Source organism: Lepidochelys kempii, chromosome 16 (assembly GCF_965140265.1).
Source record: "Lepidochelys kempii isolate rLepKem1 chromosome 16, rLepKem1.hap2, whole genome shotgun sequence".
Lineage (NCBI taxonomy): Eukaryota > Metazoa > Chordata > Testudines > Cheloniidae > Lepidochelys > Lepidochelys kempii.
Genome location: NC_133271.1, coordinates 21914076 through 21937612, shown reverse-complemented (window position 1 = coordinate 21937612; position 23537 = coordinate 21914076). Strand labels below are relative to the sequence as shown.

Genomic DNA, 23537 nt, shown 5'->3' with positions numbered 1-23537 from the left:
AAGAGAGAGAAAGAAGCAGAATGCGTGGTCTTCATGCAAATCATCATTAGACTGACCTGTCCTGCTCAAAAAGATGTTGATTCCCATAGATCTTCCCATGTAGTTGAAGAAACACAAACCATTGGAATAAAACATGTGGCAACATCTCCTCAGCTACACAGAAGGGTTTAGATGAACCAACCAGCAAGACAGACTCAGGACTAATGATCTACCCAAGGTTTCCAGCTACTTACAGTTTCACCTCTCTGTCCGGGGTGACCGGGCAATCCATCCTTCCCTGGTGGACCCTAAAGAAGAAAAAAAGAATGACAAGGAATTTGAACAGGTTTCCAATAGTACCCTGTTAAATTGTACCATGCTGGTTGGTGTGTGTATAGTGGTACCAACGCTCTCCGCCGGATGGAATCAGATCTGCTCATGTGTTTAGACCCAGTCCTCCAAAATGCCGAATACCCTCAACTCCCATTTGTTTCAATGGGATGTGGCCTCATTCAGAGCCTTGCAAGAGCTGGCCCTTTTTCACAGACCCTCCAAAGATGGTGAATCCAATGGAGAGTCTTCCTTTGGATTAAAGGGTGGAGAATAGTCCTGACTCCACCCGAGGCAAGGAAATCAACTCCCAAAAGAGCTTCTCTGGGCACATCGCTGTTGTAGGAGTAAAGGTGATGCAGAGAGAGGGCTGATGGTTTTTAAACGCTATTGAGTCCTTAGGGAGTGGATTGTATATTACTAGTAGCACCTTGTTTGGTTAGTTAAAATCCGAAACTGCTGCGCTATTAACACGGGTGCCTCTCAAATGCCTTTCATTGGGTATGTAACCACTTGTCAGTGAAGAAGCTAAGACTGAATTCGTGAAGGCGATAGCAGCTGGATAGAAAACACCCAGCACATTTCTTTGCTCATTCTGGAAGGAGTGTTACTTACAGGGGGGCCTTTTGGTCCAGGAAATCCAGTTGGTCCTTGAGGTCCTGGCGGTCCCTGGGATGCAAAATAATCCAGTAAAAGTGCATTAGATGTAACACACATTTTATTGTGAACTATTTCAGGAGTTTGGAAAGCAAATTGACAAGAGACATGTAGCACTTGCCCTGCAACCAAAGAAATATCAATAACACACATACAGTAACTGAGTAAACTTGTCCCTTAAAGGGAGTGCATGAATGAAAAATACCTCTGGGCAAAAGTACCAAAGCCTTTGGTCTAACTGGAAAAGGGGCTGTAAATGATAAGTGGGTCTTTAGGCCTATTGATTACCTCCTCGCATTTCTGCAATGAGATCTTCTCCCACCATGATTGATGTGGAAGGTAGATAGGAGTTACCAAAATCTGTATCTCAAACATGTTATGAAAAGACTTACAAAAACAAATTGGTCTTGTGACTTTAGGGCCATTACTCTCTGCAACAGTTTAACTGGGGAGTACAGAATATCTTCTAGGCTCTAGTAATTCAGCATGTTTACAGGTTTCAGTTTGGCTCTTGACTTTTTTTCTTGTCATCAACAATTCTCTCCCTGCCCCACTCACTCACATACAATGTCAAAGTTGGGGGTATGTAACTAAAGAATAGAGACATTGTTTTATGTGAGGAAGATGAACGCAATTTTGTTTTTGCCCCTGGCAAATAGACAATTTACGGGCAGGAACGTAGAAACAAAGGAAAAAAAACAAGACTCCCTTATTGTTTGGACTGTTCTCAAGCTATACTTTGTAGTGATCACCTGGAAAAGGGACACAGGAATTCTAAAGGTGCCATGCCTCCACAGAACTAGAACCCAACTTGGTTAATAGACGAATGTGGATAGGTCTTCCTCCCTCTTCCTTTTCACCATGGGTGACCTTCATCCCTACAGAGTCTGGCACCCTGACTATACACCGCTGAAGTCTCACTTCAGCCCTGTCTTGAAGGGACAAGTGGGATTTAAGTGGTACCTAGGCTTTGTGTTGGCTGCCTGCACAGGGTTGAAATATTTTTAACCAGAATTTCACATTTTTGAATGACTTTTGGTGAGATGTCCACAGATCCCAGTTTCAGGTAGGTACTGGCAGGACTCAAGATCAGTTTTGTGGTTAAAGACTGCCTGTTCTAGGCATGCTTTTTCTTCTTTGCTAAAGGAACAGCCATTTCAGTTGTTTCTGCTGTAGCCACATCTGGCTTATCTTACCCTTTCGCCAGGAGGACCAGGGGGCCCATCACCACCAGAGTTGCCCTTTTAAGAATAAATAAAACATGGTATTAACCATCATTTCAGCCACTTCACACAAAGATCCTAAACAGCACCAGGCGAAATGGGGCAATCACTCAGCTTCTGTCCATGATCCTCTCTCCACCCCCCCATATATTAATAAAACTGTATCGGAAACAATAGCCTATAATAAATGAGCAACAGACTGATTCACCTTCCCCCTGGCTGGCCCCCTCCGAACCCTCGCATTTCTGAATACAAATATAGAATAGATAATGCCAGTGGGCTTAGGCGATTTCTACCAGATAATAGTCTCATTCTGTGAGATAAATGCTGCGGCAAAGCCGAGGTACTTATCAAAAATTAATGTTGACATGAAGCCAAGACATTTTTATCTTTAAAGCAGCCAGTGCTGCTGTGACAATGTTTCATTACAAAGGCTTTATTTCCATTATGCCAAGCGATTGATATTCACTTAATCAGTTTATCTAGCGGATTCTGGCACAGCAGAGTGGCTTGCCCAGGGTGTAATTGACCCTCTGACTCCTGGTTGGCTGAGAGAACAATGTGTATTGCGTACGCCAGCCAATCGGAGACCATCAATTTTCATAAACAGCACTGTTTTGTTTAAAGATTTCTACAGTTTTGGTCATCTAAAGTGGTTCCTGTTACCCTACGGTGAAATTTGCTCCTTTCTAGAGGGGCCAGTAAAAGGTCTATGCATCACCTGAAGTTCTACCTAAGTCCTCACAGAAAGGCTTAAGTAGGATTTGGGCTGGTTCTCAGCATGGGGGTGAATCTCACCGTGGGGGAATAAAAGCTCATGAAGGAACTGAGTTCATGCACTAAAGGCACACACTCTTCCCCCACCACAGTGTGAGCCAGTAACATTTTCAGGTGTCCGTAACTATCAAGATACCTTACACTCAATTTACAGTCGTGTGTCGGGTAAGGTGTCAACGTCCCTCCAGACGAGCGTTTAAGACCAGCTGAAGTCTGGGGCCCGGACTAACAATCTGAAGCCTGATTTTGTTGTTAAGGAGTGTTATATTGCCCACCTCAAGACTGCAAAATAAGAATGCTGGTGTGTTGTTTTTTAAAGAATTTTTATCAGATAATAACGAAGTGAATAGCTGACAAATTCTGCTTATTATGAAAAGAAGCATTAAGTAATAATACTACATAGCACTTCTATTTAGCCTTCTCGCAAATAATTTCAACATGAGTTAATAACACAAATTAATTAAGTCTTCCTATAACCCTGTGAGGCAGGTGAGTATTATCATCCCATTTACAGATGGAGAAATGAAGGCAATTTACATGACTTGCCCAAGGTCACATTTTTGGGTCAGTGGCAGTGCTGGGAATAGAACCCAGGATTCCCGGCTCATAGTCTCTGACCCGGAGACATTTGGTTGGGTCATGATTGTTAGTTACTCTAGACTTTCATAGTGGAACATTTTCTCAGGAGGAAAGGAATATGGATAGTATGGGACCAGAAATTTTATCCACAGCTGTTTCTTAAAACACAATTATATTTTCAATTACACTCAAAGTCTCCTAAAACCTACCTTAGGGCCAGGCTTTCCAGTGCTGCCCCTCGGACCTCTTTCACCACGTGGACCCTTAAAAAGACACAAATGAACAAGTCACCTAACATTCCAGCACTTCCTGCTGCACAAGTGATATTTTGATTCTCAGGCCCTGATCTAGCATAGAAGGGAAGCACATGAGTAACTTTAAGACAATGAGTAGTCCCACTGAAATCAATGGGATGACTCATGAGCTCAAATACTTTGCTAGATAGAAACCTTAGCATGGGCCAAGAAAACCGATCTGACTTTGGTAAAATCTCAGTTAGTCAATTTACCGAAGCAAAAGCCAGGCCGAGGTTCCACTACCCCGAAACCATCAAAATCAACTAAAGAGCCAAATCCTGCTCATTTTATTCACAGGAATAGTTCTACAGACTTCAATGCAATGACTCACATGTGTAAAACGTGCAGGGTTTGGGTCAGAAGATTTCAGTTACATACACTCGCTATAATGGTTTGGATCTGGGTTCCATTCTAACCAAACCATCAATGTTCATGGGAGGTGAGGGAAAGGAAAAAGAGAGGAATTAGGCTAAAAATATTGCAGTTCTGGCCCATCTCCATTTGACAGACATCCTAGAAAAAATCAAGGCGGGAATTAAGCTCGTTCATATCCTCAGCCTATACAATCAACACATGTCCACTCAAGACACTGGATGAAAGGCTGACTCCATTGAAGTAAATGGCAAAACTCCCACTGACTTCCATAGAGCCAGGATTTCACCCACTGATTGACATCAGTTCAGGATCTAGTCACAGTGTATGTTTCATATTTTTAAGTGGAGATGAACCACATTTGGATACCTGGGTTTCAAACTTGCCTAAAATCTAAGGGTTTGGTTTTGGTTGGCCTTTCCTATGGACAGAAAGCAGTTAGCAAAATTCAGATCTAGATCTATATTTCTAAACACCCCCAGTTGCAGGTTTTGGCTTGGGTCTTCCACTATGGGGAGATTTCTAGACACAAAGGTGCCTAACTCCTAATGGTTTTCACTAGAATTAGGGCACCTATCTAATTCTTCCACCCACATTTATAGTCTTAGAAACATGCCTTTGAAAGGTATTTTTAGGAAAAATGCATGATTACCGTTGGACCTCGTTGCCCCCTTGGACCTGGTTTGCCAGGCGTACCCTGGAATCAAAGAGAAGAAGTCTGTAACCAACTACACAACATTTATGGCTGTGCTGCAACATTCATTCAATGGCCGAGCTTGCATGGAGTGAACACACCTGTGGGGTTCACTGAACAGGAAACAAGCAGAAGATGGGCCCCAACAGCTTCTGAGACGCACTTTCCTTCTGATTTTTGTTTTTTGATAAAAGGAAAAAAAGGGTCACGCAGTCTGAAACCTCAAATTACATTTATTTGCCTTTTGTGATGTTTGAACAGGCTAGATTGTAATGTGAATGCTCTGATGAAACTTGACATGATAATTGGAACTGACGGGTAGAACATCTGTTTTTCTCCTCTCTAATCTATTCTGCTGTACAGGGGGGTATTATCTTTCACAGAAGGATACAGGATTTTTTTAAAAAAATTTCTCCTGCACAAGAGTCTTTCTTCACATGCTTACAATGACATAACAAACAGGTAAATTCAGAGGAACAGCTATTTCTAGAGCTGGTCAAAGAAATGTAAACCCATTTCTACAAAAACATGTTGACATCTGAAAGCTGCTTTCATTTCAAAGTATTTGAAATGGGTTGATTTAGGATTGTTTCAAAGGTTCCAATTGGAATTTTCAAAATTTGCTTTTCATCATTTTTTTGCTTCTTTTTGCTTTTAAATATTGCAAATGTTATCAAAATAGTTATAAAACTTTTTAAATCTACCAATCAAAACATTTCTAACACACTCAGGTAACACTGTTGATGAAAAAAGGCACTTTTTCGTTTAAAAAATGAAAAATGTTGACAATCTTTTAAATGAAAAAAGTCATTAAAAAAGGGCATTTGTCTATGAAACAAATTGCAGCCAGCTCTAGCTGTATCTCCCCTTTCTCTAGGGCACTGATGTCAAAGTGAATCCACTTTGAATCAGGCCCCTAAAAAGGATTTTGGCAGAACATAGGGAACAGTAGTTAAATGCCCAGCTAATGAGTCTATATCCTGACCTGATGAGACCACCTTCAGAGGACAGGGGACAGTTTATTCTCCAGGCCTATTCAAGTGTTTGGTCTCTTTACCAACTACAGTGCCAGTTAGTACCAGCTGCAGTCATCTGTCCAAGAAGGACTGACTTCTGTCCACCAATGAATCTCACTCCAGTGAACAGTCACCGGTGGAAATAACTGTTGGACTAGATATGAATGGGTGACCTAGCAGTGAAAAACACAGTATCCTATTACCAGGTTCTTGCACCAGCCAGTCCCTTTCATGAAATAGCAAATAAACAAAGTTAAAGAATAAACTTAATTACTTACAGCAGCTATTTCACTGTTTTGCTGATCTCCTCTTTTTCCTTTGCATCTACTGTATTGCACCTGGAAAGCTTGTAGTTCCGCCAGGCAATACTAAACAATGGTGGGCTGGATTGTATAGATGCATGAAGACTACAGGTTGATTTAAGTGCATGTTGGTAAGACTTGCATAGTTAAATATTTAGAAATGACAGCTGCAGTGCTGGAACCCTGACTGAGGCAATTATTTTATGCAACACAAGCCAATTAAGCTACCCCACATGTTTACACGCCTTTCTCCATCTTTGCAGACTTGGTGCTAAATAAGTCATTTAAGGCACTGTTTGTGCAGCGGTGACACAGCAGCTGGGTTATGAGAGCTGACAGATGAACTCAGTTTCCTGCAACAGGAGACTATCATTAAATCTGACAGGAAAAAGACAGAGATGGCTGGGTCCTAAATCTAGCATCATATTAAACTCCATTACCATGTGCCTAGAAGAAAACTGGTGGCCTTGTTCTTTCTCTCTGAAATCAATGTTCTGGCTAATGTCAAGGTATCAACAAAACAGCAGTGGGTTGAATCTTCTTATTTTGGTCCAATATTATATCTGGGCATAAGATTCAGAAGGAAGAGAATGAGTGACCTTTCTCCCATGGTGGCATTATAGGTGCTTAATTCCTACTTGAGGTTTTCAGCCCAAATTCCACCATCTTGACTTCACTTATTTGGCATTTATTAACCATCAAAACAGGTGCTAGAGCATGTTTGGAGTCAGTTTGTTTTTAAGTCTACTAAAATGAGCCGTGTCGTATTCTGCTTGTCATGAATTCACTTTTCCTGGAATGATCATCACTGTAACACTTCAACAACAACAACAAAAATGAAGAAATTTCCTGTCTGGCTTCTCTTTAAATATAGTGGGCTAAATTCAGACATGGTGTAAGTGGGTACATACATCCCCATTGCTGCCTATCCCATATGATCCTTTGTTAAAACTGTTGAAGTTATAAACAATTTTTGCACTGCTTTTCACTATTGCTAATCATTTATACAGCACTGTGTATAGCTATTACTAATAATTTATATAGCACTGTAAAGGCACACTGGCCGAAGTTTTTCAAATATGTGTGCCCAAAGCAATCCACCTAGGACAAGATTATTATTTAGACACCTTTAGACATGGGTTTCAGAAGTGCTGAGGACCTACAGCACCCATTGGATGAGGATAATCTGCTAGGACTTCTTGTTCTCCTACTGAGCACTGTGGGAACTCACTGACTGAAAATAGGCAAAGGTGAATGGAAATTTGCCGATTAAACTTCTTTTTGTTGAAACCGAACTTTCCCCAGAAACGTAACAATTTCAAGTGAACTTTCATTGAGAAGATTTCTCAGGTCCAGGATGGAATTTCTGGTCCAAGAGAGAGACCACAATAGCCTGGTGGTTAGGGAACTCAGTCAGGAGGTGAAAGACTCAGATTTAAGTCCCTGCTCCAAATCAAGCAAATAGGAGTTTGAACCATAGATCTCCTACCTCGCAGGTGCATACTCTAACCACTAAGCTATTAGCTATCCTGGAACACATCTTTCTTGCAAAATTTTTAAAATGTCTTAATTTCATTCTACATCAAAACAAAAACAAATTCAAAAACCTCAACATGTTCTGCACAAACAGAATTGTTGTTTTCCAGCCAGCCCTATAAATCAAGCCACTTAGTTGGGTGTCTAAATATGGATTTATGGTGAGATTTTCACACTGCCTAAGGGAGTCAGTGAATCAACTTCTACTGGCTTTCAATGGGAATAGGAGACAACTGTTTTCAGTGCTTATGAAAAATACCACCCTTTGGTGGCCAAGTTGAAACAATGAGTCTAATCCCGAGTCAGGATGCATCATGCGAATAGAGGTTTGCAGCCACCAAGACAACTGAAATCCAAACCCAGGGCACATTTGTAGAAGCAAGCCCTCATTGAAACATCTGTGCTTCTCTCCACACCAACCAAGATATTAATAAATCTATTTATTTGTACCATTTATAATTTATTGTTTAGTACAGGAGTGAACACAGAACCTGGCTGTAACCTGAACAGTAATAAAGACCGCGCCAGCCCCAAGCACTTCCAATCTGTGTATTATTAGTATTTATGATTTGTGGTATCCCCTAAAAGCTACAGCCGATATTGTGCTAGATGCTGTACATGCACAGAGTCAGAGACATTCACGGCCCCAGTGAGATTACAATCCAAACAGACAAGGCTGGGGGGAAAGGCAGCATTATTATTCCCATTTTATGGATGGGGAAAATGAGGCATGAAGAGTTTAAAAATGACTTGCTCAATGTCACAGAGGAAGTCTGTGGCAGAGACAGGTATCGAACCCAGATCTCCCAAACCACAAAAGCCATCTTTTTCCTCAATACTGGCTGAAATAGTCTCTAACTCAAGGCTAGAAACAAGGCTACCCTGAGAAATCCAGGTATCTTAGAAGGTTGTTTGCTTGTCTGTTGTGATTATTCTAAACTCGTTTCTTTTGGGTACCAAGGAAGCAGTGATTTGAATGAGGAGAGTGCTGGGGGCGGGGTGGGGGGGTGCTGTCAGAGGAATAGCAGAGTCAGGGGGCAGCTGAGAGGAAGCTGTAGGGAGGGGAGTACAAGAAAGGAACACCTGGGGTTTCCAGGCTAAATCACTGGTGGAGCACATGGACCTGTTGACTAATGTGACTTTTTTTCTTAAGAGGCATTGATGATTTTTCATTTGTTCTGAGTGCGCTTGGTTCCAAATCCGTTTGGTCCATTGGGAAGGACGGATACACAAATAAATGCTACTGTGTATGTTTCAGTCCCTGTGATTGCCCTCTTAGAAATGCCAGTCTTTCTTCTTGAATAACGAGGCCGCCTCCCTTTGACAAAATCAGCTCAAGGTCTTTCCCAGACGAGATGGATTTAGGCCCTGTTTGCTAGCAGTAGTAGTGCAATTGCACATCATTATTCAGTGCGTTTGACCTCGACCTCTCTGAAACACTGCTTCTTACTGAAGCTCAAAGGAAATGTATCTGCCACACAAAACAGAACTTAGATGAAGCTACTGTCTAATGAGCGTGCTGCCTGCTATATGCACTTGTCAAAACTATCAATATATTCAACATGCTAGAGCTAAAGGAATTCATAAGATGCCAAAGGTTCTTTTTTCTGAAGTTTCATGGTACTGTTGTGTAGTTTAAACAGTTAGGAGAGGTCTCTCAAGGGTTGAAAGCATTCACAAATCTGTGATGGGCTAGCACCAGCAGGAGAGTGAATTTGTGTGGGGGGGTGGAGGGTGAGAAAACCTGGATTTGTGCTGGAAATGGCCCACCTGTTGATCACTTTAGATAAGCTATTACCAGCAGGACAGTGGGGTGGGAGGAGGTATTGTTTCATGATTTCTGTGTGTATATAAAGTCTGCTGCAGTTTCCACGGTAAACATCTGATGAAGTGAGCTGTAGCTCACGAAAGCTCATGCTCAAATAAATTGGTTAGTCTCTAAGGTGCCACAAGTACTCCTTTTCTTTTTGCGAATACAGACTAACACGGCTGTTCCTCTGAAACCTGTCACAAATCTGTATGTTTTCAACAGCACTGGAATTCAGCGGTCAGTAATGGAGGTCAGAGAGGTATGCAGGTTCTGCCGTTGGTGCTTATATGTTTCAGGTTTTGGTTTTTTTTTTTTTTTTTTTTTTTTTTAAATGACTCACGGAGCCTTTCGGTAGCTTAAATAATGAGCGTTGGAAAGACTAGGTCAGTCCCTGGATGATGAAAATACCATAGATAGTTGCCAGAGGGAAATACAAATAATAAATAAATAGAAAATCATGAAAATCAAATACAAATTCAATTTGGATTTATTCCAATTTACTTGTGAGCTACACCCAAATGCAACGGCCTAATAGGAAAGGAAATCTGTCATTTACACTGATATTCCCTTGTCACTGGTGCTGGGACTCTTTCTTCAACCACACAGGGTTCAGGGAAGCTATAATATCATCATTGAGCCCAGCAAAGACTGAATATATTTTACCAAAGATGTTTTCTTAGAGCAGTACTCCCAGATTTGATTTCATGTATGCCATGTTCTGTTATTTTAATCCATAAACCAACATCTTCCTTGGGAGCGGATTATTTTCAGTCAAGCTGATTGAAAAACACCAAAACCCATGGAAATTTTCATCAGTGTTTCGCAATTGCTTCCAGCTGTAATTTTTAGGAACCCAGCCATTCTGGATGTACATTAGGCTGCTTCATATAAAGAACAGATTTGTCAACAAGTGCTGCACTCCTCCCAATACATACACACGCTAAGGGGTAGAACTAGCTTTACCCGCTGAACCGTTTGTAAAGATGGTTTAAAAGGACAAACGGCATGCAGGGCAAATAGATGTAGTGGTGATATAGCCAAAAAAGTGACCATGTAAAAACAGCATCTTCTTATTTAACAGTTGATCCCAGTAAGTGGAATTCATCCCAGTATGAAGCCTACAAACCATTTAAGTTCCATTTAAATGCTTCTTGAAGGCTTATGTGGGCATAGGCCTTGGGCTGGCTTTCCTGCATATAGTATTCACCCCTTCTCTCTTCAGAGTCCTAGCTACACTTCTTACTGCTGTTTGCCCCATAGAGCTGACTAGCCATGGAAAGGTATCGATATCAGATTTGTTAGCGAAGTTTCAAGCGCAAAATCTTATTACGGGTTGATTGTAGCTTAACTTTCCCATGCCATGTGGAGTTTCAACTACAGAAGCCATCTCTTTTTTTAACGTGTAAATTGAACAGATTAGATCTGGACTTGCTGGGACAACAAACAAGGAGTAGCACAACATCATTGGGAAATAATCACTTTTCAGAGCAGAAACCACAACTTTTTTTTAAACATGTCTCAGTTTTGCACATTACTTTATTCCTTTTCCTGGACAATGAGTCAGGAGAGTTTAGCTCTCCCCTCCTGGCCACTCATTCCTTGGCCCTTTCAGTGTTTATATGGTCAGATTTCAACCTGAACCATCATATGTCTTTCCGCCTTTTGAAAGAGCTCATCCAATTTGACAGTAATGCAAAAATGGTGGAGCTGGATATCATGGTGGAGCTCTGTGGATGAGGGGAGAGCAGTGGACGTGTTATTCCTTGACTTTTGCAAAGCTTTTGATACCGTCTCCCACAGTATTCTTGCCAGCAAGTTAAAGAAGTATGGGCTGGCTAGATAGAAAGCTGGCTAGATTGTTGGGCTCAATGGGTAGTGATCAATGGCTCCATGTCTAGTTGGCAGCCGGTATCAAGTGGAGTGCCCCAAGGGTCAGTCCTGGGGCCGGTTTTGTTCAATATCTTCATTAATGATCTGGAGGACGGCGTGGATTGCACCCTCAGCAAGTTTGCAGATGACTCTAAACTGGGAGGAGTGGTAGATATGCTGGAGGGTAAGGATAGGATACAGAGGGACCTAGACAAATTAGAGGATTGGGCCAAAAGAAATCTGACGAGATTCAAGAAGGACAAGTGCAGAGTCCTGAATTTAGGACGGAAGAATCCCAGGCACCGCTACAGACTAGGGACCGGGTGGCTAGGCAGAAGTTCTGCAGAAAAGGACCTGGGGTTACAGTGGACGAGAAGCTGGATATGAGTCAATAGTGTGCCCTTGTTGCCAAGAAGGCTAACAGCATTTTGGACTGTATAAGTAGGAGCATTGCCAGCAGATTGAGGGACATCATCATTCCCCTCTATTTGGCATTGGTGAGGCCTCATCTGGAGTACTGTGTCCAGTTTTGGGCCCCACACTATAAGGAGGATGTGGAAAAATTGGAAAGAGTCCAGCGGAGGGCAACAAAAATGATTAGGGGGCTGGGGCACATGACTTTTGAGGAGAGGCTGAGGGAACCAGGATTATTTAGTCTGCAGAAGAGAAGAATGAGGGGGGATGTGGTAGTAGCCTTCAACTACCTGAAAGGGGGTTCCAAAGAGGATGGATTTAGGCTGTTCTCAGTGGAAGCAGATGACAGAACGAGGAGTAATGGTCTCAAGTTGCAGTGGGGGAGGTTTAGGTTGGATATTAGGGAAAACGTTTTCACTAGGAGGGTGGTGAAGCACTGGAATGGGTTACCTAGGGAGGTGGTGGAATCTCCTTCCTTAGAGGTTTTAAAGGTCAGGCTTGACAAAGCTCTGGATGGGATGATTTAGTTGGGGATTGGTCCTGCTTTGAGCAGGGGGTTGGACTAGATGACCTCCTGAAGTCCTTTCCAACCCTGATATTCTATGATTCTATGATCATTTCTGGAGCACTGAGAAAAAAAAAAACCCTTCAGCTTTGTCTAAACCGAAAGAATTATCAGAGTGCTGGAGATAATTGGGTGGTGATTGCACTGCCTGCTTGCTCCAACTCCACATTGCATTAAAAAAGGGACATCAAAAGGTTTGTGAACCCAGCAGTCCCATTGTAACTCCTGATGGAATAAAATTAGCAAATGAAACTAAGGGGGCCCAGATCCTCAGCTGGTGTAAACAGGCTTGGCTTCCCGCAACTACAGTGCTGGTGTGTCAGTTTACACCAGGTTAAGATTCTGGCCCTGGGATTTTCTTTTTGCATTTCAGATAGGTGGCTTGGTAATTACAGGACCACGCTGACTGAGACTCGCCTGTGGTGAGAGCTACCTTATTCACGCCTCCCTCCATCCCAGTGCAGCCGCGTGGCTCAGCAACTGAGTCCCTGCCGAAGAGCGGTGGGAGGGAAAAGGAGACATATTTGTAGTTCGCAATCAGGAGATGAAAATTACTCAGTGGAAGAAAAGAATAAAAAAATTCCTCAAAGATATAAACTAAAATTAGGTGGCACAATATTAATGCTGTGCAAAGTAATTTATATTCTCTGCACTCCCATCCAACATGCCTGTTAAAAGTAATTTGTATTTAAATGAGAATAAAAAGGAAAGTAATGCTACTCACTTTCCTAAACGCCCCCTCTCCCCCGCCCCTGCCCTTCTTCACTGTGACAGATCCGGTGCACAGAATGACTTTCTACTTGTTCTCTGAATCATCTAACCCAAGTTTGTTTTGCATGAAATAGACTCTTTATGTTAGCTGGCCAGTGCCCTGATAGTCCTTCATTACAAGTGATGGGCAAATATCTACAGGCTTAGAAATCTAAGTTTGCAGGTGAGACACCCACATTTTAAGGATCTGATTTTGAGCTCATTTGCTGAGTTGTAAATCTGAGATAGGTCCATTGAGTAAAGGGAAGATTTTATTAGAGTTGCTCCAGATTCAAGCCAGTCTAACTGATCTAGCTCCAGAAGCTTATCTGAACCACTGAACACCTCTTCTGCATAATCAGATTGAGAAATGGGCTCCTTGATCAGCTTTCCAGTGCTTCCCATTTCTGTTTGGGCCATGTGGCATTTCTGTTTACAAATAAGAGTGTAAGCATTTGTACCGCACCTAGCACAAAGGGGTTCTAGCTGGGATCAATGCCTTTGGGCTTTATGAAAATATAAATGATAAATAATAACACCAGCTCCCACACAGGAATCAGGAAGTGCAGAGGCACTGGAAAATTAAACATACATTTAACAAAACCTTTCAACTCTGAATTTTGAACCTAAAGTTAGGCTCCTGGTGGTCCATACTGCATCGGAACAGATTCACCCATCTCTAATCATTACTGTTAACTAAAAAGTTCCTCATGCCCAAAGCAGCATTTCATGGTGTGGGAAGGATCAAGATTCAGAAAAAGCTCTTGGACTATCCTGAGGGAGAAATATCCAGCATTTAATTGACAAGCTGCTGTCTGCACTGTTAGTTGCCCTGTTACTCTCTCAATAGCTGAACTCAAAATCCTTTCTCTACTTTCAGAGCCTGATGTTCCCAGAGTCAATTCTGATGTCTTCACAGGGGCTTCCATCCGTTAGACTGAACAGGTGAGAGAGAAGAGGGTGTTCTTTGGTTTGTCATGGACAGGTGAGCTTCTTGTGACTACAAAGAGGGGAACCTCCTCTTCATATAAATTGATCAGCTTTCAGTGTGACAGTATTTCCCTGTGTGCATGCAGGTCTCTTGGCCCTGGTCTACGGGGGGGTTGGGGGGGCGTCCATCTAAGTTATGCAACTTCAGCTACGTGAACAACAACAAAGTCCATTCAGAAGGGCCAGTTTTCACTTGCCAGACATCTCTACCAGGTGAGCCTGGAGATTCTGAATGGCACAAGCCTTTCACGATGGAGCATAGAATAGGCCAAAGTCAGCCCTGGTGAAAGCAGGCACAACTCCCCTGGAGTCCATGGAATTACAGCAGCACTGAATTTAGCCCAGGATTTGTCCTGCTATGACATCACATTTATGATCAGTTGTGACCAAAGGGGACTTCATTGCCAGGATTGAGGGGGCATGAGACAGAGAAGGCTCTGATTGCACTGGACTGGGCTAATGAATGTGAATATGTAAGGAACGATTTTGCTTAACATTTAGACCGTGTAAATTTCCTAGGCAGCTGGTTTGTTGTGCCAGACAAGTCCTGTTAGTGGCATGGAAATGGAATGAAAGGGGATTATGTCTGAGGACGTTGGGTGGCTGAGAGACTGGAGTCTTTTCTTTTCTTTTCTTACTGAAAACTCTCAAACTGGGTAATGCAATGGCCCCATCTGAGCTGACAAAGATTAATCTGGCTTTCATTAATGACTTTAGACCTTTTCGATGCTATGTTATTTAGCAGATATCTGGATTTCATTTTCTGCTCGTCCTCCAGCTCTGATCCTGTGAGCTCATTCATGGATACTGTATTTTCTCATGCTCTTTGCTCTATAGCATTGTTGATTGGAATAATCACTTCAAGGGTTTATCTCCAAGTTCATTGGGTTTTGTGTGAAAATCAGCAAAGCAGCCAGACAAAATGGCTCTTACCCTTCCACCCTTCTCTCCGTTGGCTCCCGGGAATCCTGGGAATCCGATTGAACCCTGGGGGGAAATAAACAAGAGAATGAGCTGAAATTGGCACTGTTCTGGTCTACTATTTTAGAATGAGGGCCAGATCCCTGTCTGGTGTAATCTGGTGTAGCTCCACTGATTATGATGGGACTATGCAGACTTATGACAGATAAGCATGTGGCCTCGGGTAGCTTGCACTGCACCCTGATCCAAAGTCCACTGATGTTAATGAGAGTTCCACTTATTTCAATGGGGTTCAGATTGGGCCCTGTATGATCAGTACCTGTGGTTTACATTGGGGTTAGACCAGTGGTGGGCAACCCCACCAACAAAGTTTGTTTACATTGACGGTCCGCAGGTATGGCCACCCGCAGCTCCCAGTGGCCGTGGTTTGCTGTTCCCGGCCAATGGGAGCTGTGGGAAGTGGTGCCTGGGGGCTGGCTGGGCAGTGCAGGAGGTGATCCCCACAGTCCTAGGAAGGAATGGGTTAAGCCAGGGCAAAGGGGCTGGCTGGCATTTGCATGGGGCTTGGCTGTCGCTAAAATTGCCTGGGGCCAGGAGAAATTTGTGGGGCTGAGTAGAGGCAGCGGTGGGGCCGGCAAGACTGCTCTGCTCCTTGCTAGCCATGACATTCCGCTGACGGGCCAAGAGCTACCCGCTCTTCAGCCACGAGCTCCTGATCCACAACCACATGGACATGGGCTTCTGCAGTTACACAGGCTCAGATTCGGCTGGGCTTGAGTGACAAATGGCTGGGCCACCCACTTGAGACCATGCCCCTGGTAGGAAAGCTCATATCCATACTCCTCCCTCAGTCCCCTGTGGGTTTACAGATATGTTCTTGTGCTTTCACGCCAGCCAGAATGTGGCCCTCAGTATATAAAGAAGGGGCATGAATAGGGGACAATACTGCACATTGGCTTAATATGGTTAAGAAGTGGAGCATGTTTTCTAATGAGTTGGTCCAATGTTCCTTACCCAGAACGACACCATTGCAGGGTACAACAATAGCGATCACCTAGGTCAACCATTTTTAAAGCACTTCAGTGACTTGCGAGCCTAAGCCCCATTTTCAAAAGTGACTCAGGCATTTAGGAGCCTACATCTGATTCAAAGCCAGCAGGACTTGTGTTCGGAAGGGCCAATTTTCAAAGGCATTTACGTGTCTCGAGATGCCTAGTGGGATTTTCGAAAGCACCTAAGGTGCTTAGGTGCCAAACTTCCATTGGGAACCTAACCTGCTTACTCACATTTGAAAATCTCACTAGGCATCTATCTGTATCTTTAAGTGCCTCAATACAACCAAAAATTTGTCTCTACTTGCCTACATCACTTTTGAAAATAGGTCTCAGGCTCACTGAAAAATGTTACCCCTAATCTTTCCTTTTCCGATGCAACTGTATAGAGAGTAGCTGTTGTTGCTAGTTTTCAAATATGTGTTAACAGACACGCAAAAACCAACCAAACAAACAAAAAAAAACCCCACAAACAAACACAAAATGCAAATTAAAAAACAAAAACAGGAAACAATCTTTTGTGGTTAATTATGTCTCCAGTGTCAAGCAAGCCTGGTTTTTCAAGCAATTAACATGAATAATAAAATATGATTCTTAGGGAAAAATTAATGTTAACAAAAACGTAAGTTCCCAAAGCCACCGGGGATGATAAAACCAGGCTGCAGCTTTTATTCTATGTACCAGAACTCTCGGTTTTAATTTTAAAAAGAACATTTGACACCAGCCCAAATGAAGGTGGGCGTGTAGATGAGATACAGAGGATGCCTGCAATTCTGCAAATGGCACTTTTATTTTAATTTCAAGGAGACTTCGCCTCATTAGTTATTCTCCTCAATTAATTAGTTAACAGTAGTTCAGAGCTTTGAAGACGTAAAGCATAACGTGGGGGCTAAGTTTTTTTTTTATTATTACAAGCCTAAAAGTGCGCATGCACTTTGTTGATTTCTATATATCAAAGGGTTCCCGCAGAGCCCTACAGGGTGGGGGCCCACAATCTTTTCATTTTCCAATCCTCTCTCCCAAATGCTTTGCCCCCTACATTAACCGAGACTAAAGAAACATCAGAATCAATAATGTAAGCTACACCAGGTGAGAATCTGTCCCTCTTTTTTCATGTTTGTAAATTTCTCCCACATATGAGGTACCAATTTGAAGCATTTGTTAGATGGTCTACATTGTTCTCTAAAACCTACAGAAGGCTGTGCATTAAAGAGTTAAACATACATGGCAAAACCTGACTTTCCATTGCCTTACATTTTGTGTGGCCATTTAACCCAAGCAAAGTGATCTGATTTGCACTCATTTTATACAGGTGTAATTGACTACACAAGGCAATGGAGAATCAGACCTGTAGGGCGTGGGGCCACTCATTTTACTCATGTAAACAGCTTCTACTGACTTCATACTTGGTTAAATACTCTGGATCAGTGGTTCTCAACCAGGGGTACGTGTACCCCTGGGGGTACCGAGAGGTCTTCCGGGGGTACATCAACTCATCTAGACATTTACCTATTTTTACAACAGGCGACAATAAAAAGCGCTAGTGAAGTCAGTACAAACTAAAATTTCATATAGACAACAACTAGTTTATACTGCTCTATATACTATACACTGAAATGTAAGTACAATATTTATATTCCAATTGATTTATTGTATAATTATATGTTAAAATGAGAAAGTAGGCAGTTTTTCAGTAATAGTGTGCTATGACACTTTTGTATTTTTATGTCTGATTCCGTAAGTTTTTAAGTGAGGTGAAGACAAATCAGACTCCTGAAGGGGATACAGTCGTCTGGAAAGGTTGAGAGCCACTGCTTTGGATGACATCCTCCACTGGTTGAACCAATGGTGCTATACTGATACACCAGCTGAAGATCTGGCCTTGTAGGTTTATAGTGATAAAACAGAAAGCTGAGTTCAGCCCATTTCCCACAACTTCTCATGGACGATATCTGCCATGCTTCCCGGAGAGGAGTTTAAAAACAGTAAAATGAAAAATTACCTTCGGACCTTGCCTTCCTGGATAACCGGGGAGCCCTGGAACTCCGAGTTTTCCCTGTAACATAATTAAAAAACAGAATGTAGTGTGCATTTTGTGACTGTTTCACCACACCACGTTCAATGGTAATCTGGATTGTGTAGGCAGATTCAATAAAGGTTTGCATTATGCAAAAGGAAACACGCTAAGCTTCATAGTAGTTCAGACGTGAGATCAGACCACACGAATACCATGAAGCCGAAGATACTTAAGAAGCAGTGGTACAGTCAAAAGCCCCTTCTCTGCTGGGAAAAGCCTTCTGTTTGATTCCTCTCTCTCACATACAGCAGGTCAGGGAATCTTTTTTTTTTTTCCATGTGAAAAAATGGCAACAAAAAAAAAAAAAGGGGGTTTACACAGAATACCTGCCATAACCCTTAATATTTTCAAAACTGGGGGATTTCAACCAAAACCTCAACATTTTCTTCTAAAACCATAGTTTTGTTTGCAACAAAATCCCATTTTTTGGACAAAAGCTTGTAACCAGCTCCACTCTGATGGTGTTGAATGAAAGCAGTGACTCTAGAGCTGGTGACAGCTGAACCTGCCTGAGTCTACCCAATGCAGCATGGCTGTATCCTCTGGGTCAAGTGCTTCTGTGTGTACCAGAGATATCAGACAGCACCACACCCCAATGTCTTCAAACAAAATACAGATCGCCCCAAAAATCCACCTCACTTCCCCGCCCAAAAAGAAGACTCATCTCAACCTCCAGACTCCCCCATCATCAACCATCCCACCATCCACCAGAGAATATCCCGGGGAAACAGTTTGGTGCAGCACACTGTAAAACTGGGCCGGCCCTGGCTATTCTTGTCTGCTTTGACTGGGCATTGAAGGACAGTTCCAGCTTTAGCACTGTTACCTTTTCCCCCGAAGGACCAAGAGGACCTGGATCTCCATTAGGACCTCCGCGACCTTTAGGACCTTCAGGCCCATCTTCACCCCGTGGGCCGGGAGGACCAATCTCACCCTGTTAATCAAAAGGGAAGTGACGATGAAGACGGCACTCATGCAATCTCATGTCCCAGTAAAAATCACCTGAGGCTGGCAGGAACGTACACACAGCTATGTTCCATCTCGCCCTGGCATCACTAAAACAACTTGTGGAGAAGTTAAACCTTTAGCCAGTCACTGCTCAGACGAGATTGTTGTGCAGTAAGTTAGAGTGTTATTAGAACAGACATGCTGCTTTCACTCACATAGCCTGGCTATTATTTCCCAGCACAGCAGTCTTTCCCTTCACTCCAATTATCCTCTCTAATACCAGCTCCCCTCCACTGAAATAGCTTTCATTAGCTCTGGCTCCTATGAACCTTTGTTTTCGCTTCCTGATCTCCAAACCATGAGTTTATATGCATGCAACTCCTGGGAGATATTATAATTTAGGGCCGACCTGAAAAACTGCAGAAGAAAGACTGGTATGAAAGCCTCAGCCTGAAAGTCACTGGGAAATTAGGCCAGGAACTGGCTTGGCAGTTAGCATTGTGCATGGTTACAACAGAAGTTTTCACAGTGGAAACACACAGGCAGCCTGATACATCTCACAAGTAACTGAGATGGCACCCTATTTGTCTGCAAAATTCTCACGTAGCCCTTATCTTCAAGCAGCTTGGTATTTATCATAAAAAACAAACAAAGGACCTTGCTAGCAGGCAGCAGGGATTGTATGTTTGGTGAGAACGGCTCAGGCAGATACCTGTTTGGCAAGGTATAATCATCATGAGATTCAAGCCTTTTAGCGTGGTCTGCCACTAGGTTAATTTCATCTACGAAAAGAAGGAGGTGGGGCTGGAAAAGCTTTCAAGTGATCAACGGAGAGTGACTTTAAGATGATGTTCAGAATGGGGCCCTTGGTATGGCTCCAATGTATTCTTACATGCCAGGAGCGATGGTGGATTTGCTTTGCATTTTTTACAAGTCATCAAACAAAGAGGATTTTTTTTAAACATGTCACAAATTACGGTTGTCTATCACTCCCTTGGGTCTTCTCACCCAGTGCCTAATATCTATTAATGAAACACCAAGCTAAGATGTGCTTTATTGTTCAGAAAGGAGTGGCAAGAATGTCTCCATCCATACAACGCCGAGGGTGGCATGTTGACAAAACCATTTCATAGCTAGCAGATCCCTGCACAGGTGTGCTATGCAGCTGCTGTCTGAATCTCTGTGTTAGTTTGGGCTGATGATTTGAAAAGCTTTTGATGCCAGGCAATGTGCCCTGCTGCTAAAGATACGTGTCTAATATGAAAATGCACCCTTGGTGGTTTTCATAGCCCTGTTTTCACTTCAACTGAAGTGCATGCCTGGTGACTTTAGACTTTGTTCCAGTGCTACGGAACAACATCCAGCTTAACAAATAAAGAGGATGTAACGTTATGTGGGGGGAAGAGATACTGGAAATAAATAAATGATCCTGCAGGATTCGCAGGCATCAGGGCTGCAAGACTGGGTTCTATGTTACCACTAGCTTTAATTTTACTACTGATATGGGGATAAAGAATTGAGAGATTTAGACCCTCCTTGATTCCAGCAAGTCTAAGATGCCAGGGTTCCTATATAGCAGCTGAATGTACAGAATGGGTGCAGAGCCTCATCATGACCCAGTCTAACTATTCTGCTCTCCACTGAGCAGATCTCATGAGTGAACACAGGAGTAAGCATTACAAAGATGATGCAAGAGTTTGCTGCCTGCAGGACACTCCTTTCCAGGATACTGGTGTGAAATGAATTCTGACGTATTCTACCCTGGGACAGAATCTTTATATACCAGGCACTTATCGGGAAAACACCAACAAGGAAAACCTTCTCACTCTCCCTTGAAGCTGCAATAGAACAACCATCGTGTTCCAACCCAGAGAGAGCTGCATTTCATGATGGCACAACACCACAGTTATTTAGTGCTTATGAGGGACTTTCAAAGCCCCGCCCTATTATTATCATCACTGAATGCTAACATGCCTGAAGAACCATCCTCATTACAAGAGACTGATTTCAGCCAGAGCCAGCGTGAAGGACCCTTTCCCAAATCTGCTCTCTCTCTCTCTCTCTCTCTGAGGAAGATGCATTCAGCCTACCTCACCACCTCAGCAAATACTCACCCGGTCTCCCTTGATGCCCATGTCACCTTTGAAGCCAGGGAAGCCATCTTCACCCTGAATAACAGGAAGAGAAAACCAGCTGATTGTCCAAAGGGGATACTGGAACACAGGTCAAATATAAGCTGTGACATTCTGCACCTTTGGGGAAGAGTAGTGAGTGCTGAACAGGGTCCTGAGGGAGGGAAAGAACCAATTTCAGCCCCCCGGTCAGCTGCTGCAGCAGAACTGTCAGCTTATGCACTCTTCCACAGCAGGGGCAATGGCCAGTGAATCCATGCAGTGGCAGATACACTCCTTCCCTTGGCCACCATGTCACTGCCTCCCTCTCCCTCCATGGCAGCATGAAGGCAGCCTCTGTGAAACTCTGAACTGGGGGTGCACAATGCTTGTGTATTTCTGTGGCATCAGGGCATCTCTGTACCTGGGGGAGGGCAAGATGGGCCCACTACCCCCCCCCCCCGAAAAATTGCACATCACCTGTGCCCTTCTAGAGGGCTCTAGAGGTCTTCAATGCACTCATAAAAATGTAAGAATGATTCATGGTGAGAACAACATATCCATGCAACTCAGCCAAGCTGTAAGTGCTCAAGAGCCTACCTTTGGGAGTATCATATCAACAGACAACTATAATCCCACTGGAATTACAAAGGTGCATTCTCCAACCAATCACACCTTGGCTCCCAGTAGAGAGCATCTGCTCAGATGGTATAAATACCAGCAATTTACCGGTACTGGCAACAAATTATTTTGAAGAATAACAGGGTTTTATTTTCACGGAGATCATTTTACATCATCCTTCCATGAAACCTCAAGGACAGTAGTAATATTTCTTTCAGCCAAGACAGTTTAACTGCAGAGCTCAAATCGATACTGTATCAACTCCTAGAGCAAACCCAGGAAAAGACTAAAACACAGACACTGTAACCAAAAACAACTTTGGATTCTGGAAGGTCCCTGTGGCTAACTCCTTGCCTCTAATTGCCAGCTCTGCTGCTGATGGACTATCAGGTATGAAAAAGGAACATGAGGATACTGAGGACTGGAACAGCAGAGCAAATCTCCATCTCCTGATATTGCTTTGGGAGATCACAGCTGTATCCCTGAAATATAATCTATATTTTTTCTACGCACATTCTACTTTGTCAAACTCCTTTGTAAAATAGATTTTACAAGCTGCTCCAATGGCTGGTCTTGGCAGTGTATTCCATACACTGTATTCCCTGGGCCAGATTCAGATCTTTCTTACCCAGATGTAAATCACAAAGAATTCCATTTATGTCAGTGGATTTTCCCCTGGCTAACAATAAAAACCAGAAGGCTTCTCCTGGGCAAAGGACTTCTGCTAAAATGTTCACTGAAATGATTTTTGTTTGCTATTCGTTAGGAAGCATTGTGCTTCAGTTACCTGTGTAAGGGGGAAATCCAACATGAAACCAGACTCCCCTCCCTTCTAAGGTATTTAAATTATAATAATAATGGCTGGCCTGAGCAGTTAGGCCAAAGATTGAGTAGGTCATGGAGACTCCGTTACTCCCAGCTCAGAGCTGAGACACGCTGGCTGAGCACTGTGGAGGATGTCTACGCTAAGCCTACTCTGTGAATAAATAGAGAGCAGCTGTTTCTGGGACTGTCAGTCCAGCTCCATTCACCAGAGGAAATATTCATACATGTACGTCTCACGGGACTGGATCCTACATTGGCAAAGCAGGTCTGCAAAACTGCACACCCACGCAGCCTTTCTCCAGCGGACCGGGGTAACTCACCTTTTCACCCTTAGTGCCCTTCAAGCCACGAACTCCATCTGCCCCCTTACGAAAAAATACAGAGGCACGTTACAATGTTACACCTGCACAAGGTAAAGCATACACACAGCTAGAGCTGGGTGAATCGTTAACAACAGCGAATTTTGCCTCGCTCTCTCTGCTGCCAAATTGTAGCATTCACCCCGCAAAGCGTCTGCAGATTTCTGGCTCCTTTTTAGTGCGACGCTCGCCTCCGTTGTGCATTGGCTGTAGGGGTGAATGAATGTGACCCAAAGAAACATCTACAGGGCAGCTGGAAACGCGCTTACGAGCATGGGTAGACGGACACACATTAGCTCCACTCAAGCTAGTGCACTAAAAATAGCAGTGTAGCCGGGGGTAGCATAGGCAGCCGCTTGGGCTAACTGTCTGAAACCAACCCCTCCCAGCACACTTGGGTGGCTAGCCCAAGCCACCACTCATGCGATCCCTGGCTATCCTGCTATTATTAGCCGGCTAACTTG

At 43.2% G+C, this 23537-nt stretch overlaps 1 protein-coding gene across 2 annotated transcripts in view; it reads right to left on the bottom strand.

The window, feature by feature from the left end:
* Positions 1 to 23537, bottom strand: part of COL5A1 (collagen type V alpha 1 chain) — a 249106-nt gene that overhangs the window by 49155 nt on the left and 176414 nt on the right. For both annotated transcript variants that reach the window (XM_073313982.1, XM_073313983.1), the window contains exons 28-37: positions 23035 to 23079; positions 21272 to 21325; positions 19036 to 19143; positions 18135 to 18188; positions 15093 to 15146; positions 4866 to 4910; positions 3755 to 3808; positions 2163 to 2207; positions 925 to 978; positions 234 to 287 (exon numbers count right to left, since the gene is read on the bottom strand). In XM_073313982.1, coding sequence (XP_073170083.1) covers positions 234 to 287; positions 925 to 978; positions 2163 to 2207; positions 3755 to 3808; positions 4866 to 4910; positions 15093 to 15146; positions 18135 to 18188; positions 19036 to 19143; positions 21272 to 21325; positions 23035 to 23079 — 567 coding nt within the window. The remainder of the gene's footprint in view (positions 1 to 233; positions 288 to 924; positions 979 to 2162; positions 2208 to 3754; positions 3809 to 4865; positions 4911 to 15092; positions 15147 to 18134; positions 18189 to 19035; positions 19144 to 21271; positions 21326 to 23034; positions 23080 to 23537) is intronic.